The sequence below is a fragment of the Astatotilapia calliptera genome, chromosome 18 (assembly GCF_900246225.1).
Source record: "Astatotilapia calliptera chromosome 18, fAstCal1.2, whole genome shotgun sequence".
In the NCBI taxonomy this organism is placed as follows: domain Eukaryota; kingdom Metazoa; phylum Chordata; class Actinopteri; order Cichliformes; family Cichlidae; genus Astatotilapia; species Astatotilapia calliptera.
Genome location: NC_039319.1, coordinates 5,424,444 through 5,437,710, shown reverse-complemented (window position 1 = coordinate 5,437,710; position 13,267 = coordinate 5,424,444). Strand labels below are relative to the sequence as shown.

The following is a 13,267-nucleotide window of genomic DNA, read 5'->3' as shown; positions in this document are numbered from 1 at the left end:
GTCCTGCGTGTGAGTCCTCAAGCGAACCGTGACACCCACACAGATGAGAGCTTAGCAGTGAAGCTCTCTCTTAAAGGGACGTCCACACACTGTCTGGGGATAGTCTCACCACCCGATCGTTGGGGGGGGGTCCTCTGTGCGGGGGTGAAGGTCTGTGCCTCAAAGCGAGCGAAGAATTTGTTTAGCTCATCCGGTAAAGACATGAAACCAAAATTAAATTCAGTTCTTTTGAACTTGAACTTCTTATTTGTAAATATGTGTACAAATGGTTGGTTTTTTGTACTGTTTTTATCAATAAATCTCCAACAAAGGACCTACACCCATGTGTGTTGATTTCTCCCTAAGATGGCAAACTGAAACACTCCAAGTTGGTGACTTTTGGAGATTTATTTCCCTGGATGATTGAGAATGCATCAAGATGAAACACAAAAGGAAGTTCACAGCTTTTAGCAGCTCCCCCACCCCCTCATCCACACACCCCCACTCCCCTCCCTCCAGAATTCCCAGCTAACAACCCAATTTACATATGCATGACTAGCCAATTTAGCTTCCACTTGGCTGAAGCTAAAGCTTAGCTAAAAGCCTACCAGCCATTTGGCTGGTGGCGGGTTTTAAAGGTAGAAAGGTAGAAGCCTGGGACTCCTAGTGTTAAATGAACGATAAACAAAGGCCAAGAAAACTGAGTTAAACTCCTGAGTCTACTATATATTTGCACTATGAATAAATGAATTGTTAAACTTTAACTGGGTCAGACTTGTTACTGCATGCTGTAACCAAACATACCACACCCTGTATCAACTGATTGGCTCTTGGTCGCTCTGTAAGAATATTTCTTTAGCGCCTCCCTTCACAGATGTGTCTGTATCAGGATGGGTCTAAACAACATGGTGTAAATGCAGTTGCTGGTGAGCCTCATTTCCTGTAGGAGGTGAACAAGAGCAGAGATCTGTTTCCCTTCAGAGCACAGAGGTTGTTTCTGTTCAGAGGAAGTGAAACTGTCGGACAGTCACTGAGAGACGGTGAAACGGCACAGCACATGAATCAAATGGATCAAACAAAAATCTGCTGTTCAGTCTGTTTGGATCTACTGAAGGATCCGGTGACTATTCCCTGTGGACACAGCTACTGCATGAACTGTATTAAAAGCTTCTGGGATGAAGAGGAAAAGAAGAAAATCTACAGCTGCCCTCAGTGCCGGAGGACTTTCACAGCAAGGCCTGTCCTGGAGAAAAACACCATGTTAGCAGATTTAGTGGAGGAGCTGAAGAAGACTGGACTCCAAGCTGCTCCTGCTGATCACTGCTATGCTGGACCTGAAGATGTGGCCTGTGATCTGTGCTCTGGCATCAAGCTAAAGGCTGTGAAATCCTGTCTAGTGTGTTTGGTCTCTTACTGTGAGAAACACCTTCAGCCACATTATGATGTGGTTCAATTAAAGAAACACAAGCTGGTGGAGCCCTCCAAGAAGCTCCAGGAGAACATCTGCTCTCGTCATGATGAGGTGATGAAGATGTTCTGTCGTACTGATCAGCAGAGTATCTGTTATCTCTGCCCTGTGGATGAACATAAAGGCCACGACACAGTCTCAGCTGCAGCAGAAAGGACTGAGAGGCAGAGAGAGCTGGAGGTGAGTCGACAAAACATCCAGCAGAGAATCCAGGACAGAGAGAAAGATGTGAAGCTGCTTCAACAGGAGGTGGAGGCCATCAATCAGTCTGCTGATCAAACAGTGGAGCACAGTGAGAAGATCTTCACTGAGCTGATCCATCTCATCCAGAAAAGAAGCTCTGATGTGAAGCAGCAGATCAGATCCCAGCAGGAAACTGAAGTGAGTCGAGTCAAAGAGCTTCAGGAGAAGCTGGAGCAGGAGATCACTGAGCTGAAGAGGAAAGATGCTGAGCTGAAGCAGCTCTCACACACAGAGGATCACATCCAGTTTCTACACAACTACCCCTCACTGTCAGCACTCAGTGAGTCTACAGACTCATCCAGCATCAATATCCGTCCTCTGAGGTATTTTGAGGATGTGACAGCAGCTGTGTCAGAGGTCAGAGATAAACTACAGGACATTCTGAGAGAGGAATGGACAAACATCTCACTGACAGTCACTGAAGTGGATGTTTTACTGTCAGACCCACCAGAGCCAAAGACCAGAGCTGGATTCTTAAAATATTCATGTGAAATCACACTGGATCCAAACACAGCGTACAAACAGCTGTTATTATCAGAGGGGAACAGAAAAGTAACAGTAGTGTATCAACAACAGTCTTATTCTGATCATCCAGACAGATTCACTGGATCGTGGTCGGTCCTGAGTAGAGAGAGTCTGACTGGACGTTGTTACTGGGAGGTGGAGTGGAGAGGGGGAGGAGTTGATGTAGCAGTCGCATACAAGAATATCAGCAGAACAGGGAGTGATTGTAGATTTGCACGTAATGACAAATCTTGGTCATTAGAGTGTTACAACAACAGTTTTACATTTTGGTACAACAACATCCAAACTCCTGTCTCAGGTCCTCGTTCCTCCAGAGTAGGAGTGTACCTGGATCACAGAGCAGGTATTTTGTCCTTCTACAGTGTCTCTGAAACCATGACTCTCCTCCACAGAGTCCAGACCACATTCACTCAGCCGCTCTATGCTGGACTTTGGCTTTACTATAATTATGGAGACACAGCTGAGTTGATTAAGCTCAAATAGACTGAAGTCTTTCATATTGTGGGTTTAAATCTGTATTTTAGTTTCATTTTATTTGCTCTCCATCATTTCTGCACAGAGATCAGCTGTCAGTCAAACATTATGGGTGGTACCTCCACATCTTCTAGTTGTTCTCTTGATGTTTCTGAGTTTTTAAAGGAGATCTTTCCTGTGACTGTTTATGGAGGCTATCACTGCTCATCATCATTTTGATTTACTAAAATATTTCTCCACATGAAAATGTAAACTTCTCTATCCTCTAAATGTTTCTGGAATATTTGTATTGAACAATGTCAACATTTCTCTTTATGAGTATGGCAGACCATGTGTGTGTGTTTGTGTTTGTTTTTGTCTAAATCATCAAACAAATGAGGAAAAACTGTGATTTTAATGAATGAATTCATATATTGTGTTGATGTTTTATTGTGTGAATAAACTGGAAGGTTTGACTATAAATCAAACTTTGAACAAAGTCTTTTCTTCTGTCTTCATTCCAGGATCTCACTCAAATCTGATGCAGAAAATATGAAACTAATCTGAGAGAATAACTGAAGCAGTTTTCCTCCTGAAGCATCACAAAGTTCAGAGTTCATGTTTAGAGCAGAAGATTCAGCAGTCGCTCTGTGACCTTTCAACTTTCTTCACTATAGCAGCTTCATTACAGAGAAACAAGTCACATTTTCTTCATGTTCTTAAGTCCTTTCAAATGTTTTTAATGGTCCTTGAATGCAGCATCAGTGTCGCAGGTTTAAAAGGTCACTTTCTGTTGTGTTCAAAGATTTCCTTCAGATATGGTCTTTAATCAGTAAAGCCAGTGATACAGCAGTGTCATTAGCTGTGTTATTGGCACCAGGCTGTGTTTATGTATGTATTTAATTCTGTCTGAGGATGTCTTCAGCATGAAATGATCATTTGCTCAGCTGCTGTGTCTCATCTCTTATCAGACATTGGTTGGAACAGAGTTTTGTTGCTGACCATCTGACAAGAGGGTGAAGAAAAGCTTCAGGCTTCATTTGGACACTACGTTGGACAGAAGTCTCCACAAAAATGACTCAGAAACACAAATATTATCAATGAAAGTCCAAATGTCAAAAAGGGGTCATACATGATGCTGAGAAATGTCCTTGAACATTTGAACATGAGTCAGAGGGTTGTCAGGTTTCTACACTGCATCGTGGCATCAAGCCTGAGATGTCTGTGGAAACAAGTATGGAGGACACAAATGCACAGACGCAGTCGAGCTGTTTACTGCTGATGAGGAAGGAAAATAGTCTGTTGGATATTAAAGCAGCATTTATTAGAGTAAGAACAGATACTTGTGTCCTTCATTTGATCCCTGTCAATTTACAGAAGACTTAAGGACCCTTTGACTTCTAACATACAGCTGCATGTTTACAATTTTATTATTTATTGATCTCTAGCAAAGCGAGACTTTACTGATTAAAGATATATAATCAGACATATTACTGTTACTTTCTGAAAAAGACTCACATAAAGCAGATTTATCACAAGCAAACATCAAGACACATCCTTCATGGCTTAAAGTTGCAGTGGGACTCTTTCGCCATCTGGTGGTTGTAACAGTTATGACAACTGTTCCTGCATATATGTCCCTCCTCAGTGTGAAGAAGACTGGACTCCAAGCTGCTCCTGCTGATCACTGCGTGTTCCTCCTGTGTCTAAAATCTATTTCCATTATGAATCAGGAAACTGTTTGCACCAATCATAAAGCCAATAAAATACGTCACACACTAAGAAATAACAAAAAGGAATTGTGCATTTCAAGGAGATTTTTCCCTCGTTTTTTGAAATCATAAGAATACAAACTAATGCAAGACTGTCATGTTTTCATAAGTTTGTAGAGACACTGTTCTGTTGTATTCTAGGACATCAGTCACTTTTTAAATGCATGCTACTCCTCTTCATCATCAGCATCATCATCAGCACCCATGACCTCCTTTTAGTCTTTGTTTTGTTATTTTTCAGAGTTCAGGAGACGTTCTTATGGGATTTCCACAGTGTACAAGTGCTGTTTAGAGCCTTTACCTAAAAGAAAAGAGTAAAGTACAAAGTAAATTTACTCACTGCAGGAAAATAATGCCTCAATCTGATATATTGTCTTATATGACAAACTGAAAGTGATGCATCAAAGTGTAAGCAGCATTTTCCTGTTACAGCTGGTCTAGATGGAACTGATCTGATCTCCTTTATGTGCAGGTAGATATCCAGTGGGTTTGCTAAGGGTCACAGATGAGGGGCTGTGTGAGATGTTTAATGGGAAAGGAAATAAAACCATTGTTCCAGACCTGCAGCTAAGATACTCGAGTATCTTCAAATATGAAGCTGAGTATTACTTCCATACTTTCCTCCACTGCTGATGACCTTGTTACCTGCTGCTCCCTGTTAATGATCAGCCTCAGTTCTGATAGTAAACTGTTGGCTCTCTGGGGGGAAGAAAGAAGTTTGTATTTGTTTAAGATACAATGAAATCATATTTTGACATATTGGAAGATGACATGGAGCTGAAAAAATACTACAGGTATAAATGGAAACTCCAGTTTATTTCTGTTATTTCCTGTGATAGTGTTTGTACACTCGCTCATGATAACTGTTCATTCAGCTGCTGTTTTTGTCTGCTGGACATCTTTAGCTTTCAGTAAGGATGCATTCATAGATCAGCACATCTTTTTGAACCACATTTCTTATGAGACTCAGAGTTTACATTTTGGAAATGTGGTGAGACCTGGGGTAGAAAGAGACTGAAGCTTCAACCTCGGCAGTTTTGTGTGTGTCTGAAGCAGAAAGATAAGAACTGTGTGGCCGACTCATCACACACATAATCCTGAATCAGAAAAACAGCATCAAGTGTTGTAATTGTTAAACACAGAAGTGTGATTTATATGTGGTTTTACTGATGGTTAACACAGTCGCACAAACACCTGAAACTGATCAAAATATAAAACAACATATTAAACTTATATGTGGTTTCACTGAGGTTTAATTCTGCTCAGTTTCTCAATACTCACTCATACAAAAGTTGGTTATGTCTTATTGATTATTTGGCTTTAGGTTTTCCAGTTTTCCAGCTGCTGCTGTTTTAATGTTTGCCTGGGAAAATAAATTCCAGTTAGTGTGGGGAGTTTGGTTAAGCTGGTGGAAAACAATACTGTTACACTGAACTTTTGGATAAGATTGTCTTACCTGTGGTTTCTCTGATGTGCACGACAAAACAGTCTCCAGGCAGCTCGAGTGCCCATTTAAAGGTTCCTGGTGGTACCAAGTGATTGAAGAGAGGATTGAAAAGCCATATTAGTTTATTGTAGATTGTAGTCAGTTGGCCAAGCTTGTAATGAAAAACGGTTCATTACTCGAAGCTTTCATCACAGTCCTCTTTGGTGACATCTGGTGGACAAATATATGAAGAGCAGCTTGAGTCTGCAGCTTATAATGAACTGCTTCATTATGATTGCCCACTCTGCAGAGCTGACAGCTTGTGTTTGATGTCATGTGACAGTTCTGTGTGATATCGGGCTGATATGTTGCTTTGAACGTGAATTTTCGGGGGGTGAAAAAATTATGTTATCATCAATCAATCATGTGGTCAGAAGAATCTGTGCTTACCTTGAAGGAATGTTTTAAATTTACAGATTGGGAAGTTTTTATTCAGTCTTGATGCTTTGGTGGATGTTAGCTCATATGCAGTTTTTGTAAAGACATGATTATACCCCTTAAGCATGCTAAAGTGTACCCTAACAATAAGCCATGGGTCACCAAATGCATCAAATCCTGTTTAAGGAAAAAGAGACAGGCTTTTAAAGAGGGGGCTGTTACTGACTTTCAGGCAGTCACCAAAGACTTGAAAATCCAGCTCTTGAAAGCAAAACAGATCTACAAAAACCTTCTTGAAAGAAAATTTGCTGCAAAACGTTTTGGGTCTGCCTGGACTTGTATGAAAACCATATCAGGGTTTCAAAATCCCCAGAGCAGCAGTCAGATCATTGTAGACGGTTTTAAGCCAGACAGAGATTTGAATATGCTTGATGCTCGTTTTAGTTCTTCTGAACTGAAACAGAAACTGAAAGTTACTCAACACTTCATCACTGAACTCAGCGATGTCCAAAAGGCCTTTCATACAGTTAATGTGAACAAGAGCCAGGGCCCTGATAACATTAGTGCCGCCTAATTAAATCTTGTGCTAAAGAGCTCAGTCCTAAATTTCAGGTTATTTTCAATAAATCCTTTCAAATACAAAATGTGCCCTCGCTTTGGAAGGAAGCTGTCGTCGTTCATGTCCCTAAATCTAGTCGTCCAAACGTCCTGAATGACTTCAGGCCTGTTGCCTCACCTGAGTTGTCATGAAAGTCTTTGAAAAAATCCTCAGAAATGTGATTATGGAAGAGATTGAATATCAGCTGGATCCAATGCAATTTGCGTGCAGGCCCAACAGAGGAGTGCAGGACGCGCTTTGGACTAAATCTGATTCTTAAACATGTAGAGAGTAAAGGGACTTTTGCAAGACTTCTTTTCATTGATTTTTCTTCTGCTTTTAATACAATACAGCCCCATATTTTAATGAAAAGACTTTTAGAAGAGTTTGAAATCAGGAAAAACCTGGTTTGCTGGATTTTAGATCTTTTAACTGACAGGTCACAAAGAGTGAGAATAAATGGGGTTCTGTCTGACCCAGTGTCCTCCTCCACAGCTTCTCCTCCAGGGTCTCTTATCGCCCTTATTATTCATTCTCTTTACAAACACGTGTCAGAGCAGATATGAAAACAGGGCCATCATTAAATTTACAGATGACTTTGTTATTGTCAGCTTACTGAAAGAGGGTGAAACTCACCACGGTCCAATCATTGATTAGTTTGTTCAGTGGTGGGAGGAGTCTTATCTCCAATTGAACATATCTAAAACAAAAGATATGGTTATTGATTTTAGGAAACAACTAAATGGGCACAGAGTCACTTTAATTAAAGGTCAGAAAATAGAGCAAGTGCAATCATATAAATATCTTGGGACCATAATCAATGAAAAACTGAACTTTTATTGCAAATCGGTCTGTAAAAAGGGTCACCAGTGCCTTTACTGCCTCAGGAAACTTGCTCATTTCCACATTGAGCGAAAGATTTTAACTTTGTTTTCTTGTTCTTTTATTGAGTCTGTTTTATCTTTTTGTTTGGTGCCATGGTTCAGTCAGACCTCTGTCACAGAGAAAAATTGACTGAATTAGTTAGTGAGATGGTCCAGTCGTCTGATAGATGAGTCACAGGCCTGTTTAGACTCCCTGTACTCTAAACAGGTACCACAGATGGCTTAATCAATCCTTAAAAATGGTTCCCATCCTCTACGGGGTGGATTTAGCTTCTTTCTTCAGGACGGAGGTTTCTAGTTCCAAGATGCAGGACAAAGCATTATAAAAACAGCTTTGTCCCTGCTGCTGTCACTGAACTCAAGAAGAATTGTTTTTGATTTGATTCACTTTGTTTAATTACTAAATATGTGTTTTGTCAGGTTTCATTAGGTGTGTGTGTTTGTGAAGGGAGGCCAAATGCTATCATTGTTCTGTAAAGCAAATTTACCTGTGGGTATAAATAAAGTAACCTTAACTTAAAGCTTATAGGAGGTTGTGAGGTCACTGCTTCCACCTGATTATGTAATTAACCAGCAGACTGGTACGTTTATATATAATATACTATAAGTTATATCATTATAATTATGTGTACATCATATTTCTTATGTACATTTTAGACCTGGGAGCAGAAATGCTGATGAACTGGTTTTTATTCAGGAACAGGCAGAGCGTCCTCTCTTCCTGGCTCCATGTCTATAATTATGTCACACACTGATTCGCTCACAGAAAATCACCAAAACACAGCACAAATCCCACCAATGGTTCAATTCCTTATAAATCATTGAATCAGGTACTGAAGCAGTGACGTGCTGAATGAAGCTTCAGGCGTCATTGATCACGTGACTCTGTTCAGTCAAACCAAGCCTCAGCACAGCGTTTCTGAAGCAGTGTGTTGATTTTTTGACACATGTGCCGGAGCTTCAGCTTCAAACGGGCCGTCACCATCAGAGTTGCTGGAACCATGTCCCACTATTGGCTACTCTGTTTTATTCTGTGTTAAGTTTTTGAATGTGAATTTTCTGTGTTAAGAATAACAAAGAAAATGTAATGAAGTGATTTTAAAGTTTAAACTTTGTGTTAAATCTTGTAAATCAGAGAGAGAGAGAGAGATGAGGTGTGGGTGGACATCAGATGATCAAATGTCAACAACCTGATTGGCCCAAGTGTGAAGATGTGACGTCCAGTGAGGGAAGGGGGGAGAAAGGGTGAGCAGGTATAAAAGTGAGGTGAAGAAGAGATTCGGGGTTCTTCCCTTTTGTCCTCTGTGAGATGAGCAGTTCAGAAGTTTGGATCTAAGAGGTTCACAGTTAAAATTCCAGCAGAGACGCTAAAAGGCGAACCACAGTCCAACCTGTGAGTGTTTTTAACCCTTTGTGAAACAACAAAGGGTTAAAAACAAGTGTGGAGGACACAAACTGACGGGGGGAGGAACGACATTTACTGTTGATGTGTCTGACATTTAGTCTCCATGAGTTCTCATAAGACTGAAGAACTCTGTGATCTCTAACATGCAGCTGTATGTTTTGAAATCATGTGTCTCATTCTCTGGACTTTACTAGACAACGAGTGAAGAACAGATAACAAATATCATCTTTAAAGTGATGAATAATAACTCTGCCTCTGTGTCTTCATAAAAAGATCGTACTTCTGAAAGGTCAGAGGGCAGCATCCACTCTGGGTTTACACAGTTTTGTAGGTTTAGCTCTTCTGAAGTTCAGCACCTGCTTTTTAAACCAATCAGAAGCCAGTATTGTAGAGAGTTCATATTTCATTTCATGCAATTGAATAATTTTGAATGTTTAGGTGAATATTTATATTTAGAGTATTTTCTCGATCAGTGTCTTCAGTCCTGACCCTGAGTGCGTACATTTAAAAATAAAGTGATATAACTTCTTTTACATTACTGTGAACTTCTTGTACAGTTTGACAGCTGATTGTTGTCGTGTTTGTCGTCATATGAAGATCGTTTCCTAAAGAGGACTGAACAGTCATTTAGCCTCTGGCTCCATCCATGAATCTGATGTTTGCTGTATAATCTGTGCTGTTAAAAGTGTAATGGAACATATAATTTGCACATATAATTTCATATGTAATTATGATGATCTTTACCCATTAAGATTTCAAATGAAACGATAAACAAAGGCCAAGAAAACTGAGTTAAACTCCTGAGTCTACTATATATTCGCACCATGAAGAAATGGATTGTTTGCACCAGTAATAAATAATCAAATACATCAAATTATCATCAATTATTTAAATAAAAAGAACCATCGCTCCAAACAAAACAACAATTAAACAGAGAGTCCTATAAAACTTCAATTTCAAACATCCACGTAAAGTTAAACTATTAAACTTTAACTGGGTCAGACTTGTTACTGCATGCTGTAACCAAACATACCACACCCTGCATCATGTGATTGGCTCTTGGTCGCTCTGTAAGAATATTTCTTTAGTGCCTCCCTTCACAGATGTGTCTGTATCAGGATGGGTCTAAACAACATGGTGTAAATGCAGTTGCTGGTGAGCCTCATTTCCTGTAGGAGGTGAACAAGAGCAGAGATCTGTTTCCCTTCAGAGCACAGAGGTTGTTTCTGTTCAGAGGAAGTGAAACTGTCTGACAGTCACTGAGAGACGGTGAAACGGCACAGCACATGAATCAAATGGACCAAACAAAATTCTGCTGTTCAGTCTGTTTGGATCTACTGAAGGATCCGGTGACTATTCCCTGTGGACACAGCTACTGCATGAACTGTATTAAAAGCTTCTGGGATGAAGAGGAAGAGAAGAAAATCTACAGCTGCCCTCAGTGCCGGAGGACTTTCACAGCGAGGCCTGTCCTGGTGAAAAACATATTAGTGGAAGATTTAGTGGAGGAGCTGAAGAAGACTGGACTCCAAGCTGCTCCTGCTGATCACTGCTATGCTGGACCTGAAGATGTGGCCTGTGATGTCTGCACTGGAAGAAAAGTGAAAGCATTCAAGTCCTGTTTATTCTGTCTGGCATCTTACTGTGAGAAACACCTTCAGCCTCATTATGATGTGGCTCCATTAAAGAAACACAAGCTGGTGGAGCCCTCCAAGAAGCTCCAGGAGAACATCTGCTCTCGTCATGATGAGGTGATGAAGATGTTCTGCCGTACTGATCAGCAGAGTATCTGTTATCTCTGCTCTGTGGATGAACATAAAGGCCACGACACAGTCTCAGCTGCAGCAGAAAGGACTGAGAGGCAGAGAGAGCTGGAGGTGAGTCGACAAAACATCCAGCAGAGAATCCAGGACAGAGAGAAAGATGTGAAGCTGCTTCAACAGGAGGTGGAGGCCATCAATCAGTCTGCTGATCAAACAGTGGAGCACAGTGAGAAGATCTTCACTGAGCTGATCCATCTCATCCAGAAAAGAAGCTCTGATGTGAAGCAGCAGATCAGATCCCAGCAGGAAACTGAAGTGAGTCGAGTCAAAGAGCTTGAGGAGAAGCTGGAGCAGGAGATCACTGAGCTGAAGAGGAAAGATGCTGAGCTGAAGCAGCTCTCACACACAGAGGATCACATCCAGTTTCTACACAACTACCCCTCACTGTCAGCACTCAGTGAGTCTACAGACTCATCCAGCATCAATATCCGTCCTCTGAGCTACTTTGAGGATGTGACAGCAGCTGTGTCAGAGGTCAGAGATAAACTACAGGACATTCTGAGAGAGGAATGGACAAACATCTCACTGACAGTCACTGAAGTGGATGTTTTACTGTCAGATCCACCAGAGCCAAAGACCAGAGCTGGATTCTTAAAATATTCATGTGAAATCACACTGGATCCAAACACAGCAAACAAACAGCTGTTATTATCAGAGGGGAACAGAAAAGCAACACGGATGAATCAACAACAGTCTTATTCTGATCATCCAGACAGATTCACTAACTGGTCTCAGGTCCTGAGTAGAGAGAGTCTGACTGGACGTTGTTACTGGGAGGTGGAGTGGAGAGGGAGAGTTGATGTAGCAGTCGCATACAAGAATATCAGCAGAAAAGGATATGGTAATGAATCTGAATTTGGATGTAATGACAAATCTTGGTCATTATTTTGTAACAACAACAGTTTTACATTTTGGTACAACAACATCCAAACTCGTGTCTCAGGTCCTCGTTCCTCCAGAGTAGGAGTGTACCTGGATCACAGAGCAGGTATTTTGTCCTTCTACAGCGTCTCTGAAACCATGACTCTCCTCCACAGAGTCCAGACCACATTCACTCAGCCGCTCTATGCTGGACTGAGGCTTTACTATAAATATGGAGACACTGCTGAGTTGATTAAGCTCAAATAGACTGAAGTCTTTCATATTGTGGGTTTAAATCTGTGTTTTAGTTTCATTTTAGTTTCTCTCCATCATTTCTGCACAGAGATCAGCTGTCAGTCAAACATTATGGGTGGTACCTCCACATCTTCTAGTTGTTCTCTTGATGTTTCTGAGTTTTTAAAGGAGATCTTTCCTGTGACTGTTTATGGAGGCTATCACTGCTCATCATCATTTTGATTTACTAAAATATTTCTCCACATGAAAATGTAAACTTCTCTATCCTCTAAATGTTTCTGGAATATTTGTATTGAAAAATGTCGACATTTCTCTTTATGAGTATGGCCGACCATGTGTGTGTGTTTGTGTTTGTTTTTGTCAAAATCATCAAACAAATGAGGAAAAACTGTGATTTTAATGAATGAATTCATATATTGTGTTGATGTTTTATTGTGTGAATAAACTGGAAGGTTTGACTATAAATCAAACTTTGAACAAAGTCTTTTCTTCTGTCTTCATTCCAGGATCTCACTCAAATCTGATGCAGAAAATATGAAACTAATCTGAGAGAATAACTGAAGCAGTTTTCCTCCTGAAGCATCACAAAGTTCAGAGTTCATGTTTAGAGCAGAAGATTCAGCAGTCGCTCTGTGACCTTTCAACTTTCTTCACTAAAACAGCTTCATTACAGAGAAACAAGTCACATTTTCTTCATGTTCTTAAGTCCTTTAAAATGTGTTTAATGGTCCTTGAATGCAGCATCAGTGTGGCAGGTTTAAAAGGTCACTTTCTGTTGTGTTCAAAGATTTCCTTCAGATATGGTCTTTAATCAGTAAAGCCAGTGATACAGCAGTGTCATTAGCTGTGTTATTGGCACCAGGCTGTGTTTATGTATGTATTTAATTCTGTCTGAGGATGTCTTCAGCATGAAATGATCATTTGCTCAGCTGCTGTGTCTCAAACGACTCCTACAGTCTTTGCTTATGTGACCAACTTTTAAACAACCAAAACAAATTCCCCTTTCCTTGATAAAAGTCAGCTTATCCCGATGAATTTTAGCTTTAAACTGCTTACAATTCTCTAGTAAATGATTGCTGTGTGAACAAAACAAACAACTATGCAGAACAGTGGAATTTGTTCTGCTTCCAGTTGATT

General features: G+C 40.5%; 1 protein-coding gene across 1 annotated transcript; it reads left to right on the top strand.

Moving 5' to 3' along the window:
* The first annotated feature begins 984 nt into the window (after nucleotides 1–984).
* Nucleotides 985–12,142, top strand: LOC113010759 (E3 ubiquitin/ISG15 ligase TRIM25-like). The gene is made up of 2 exons (XM_026149966.1): nucleotides 985–2,692; nucleotides 10,448–12,142. Exons 1-2 carry the CDS (start codon nucleotides 1,037–1,039, stop codon nucleotides 12,140–12,142), a joined length of 3,351 nt encoding a protein of 1,116 aa, XP_026005751.1. The 5' UTR covers nucleotides 985–1,036.
* Nucleotides 12,143–13,267: the final 1,125 nt, after the last annotated feature.

Coding starts and splice junctions, on each gene's coding strand:
- LOC113010759 (XM_026149966.1), top strand. CDS start 1,037: ATGAATCAAATGGATCAAACAAAAATCTGCTGTTCAGTCTGTTTGGAT. Junction 2,693..10,447: donor CAGCTGAGTTGATTAAGCTC/AAATAGACTGAA, acceptor ACTGTCTGACAG/TCACTGAGAGACGGTGAAAC.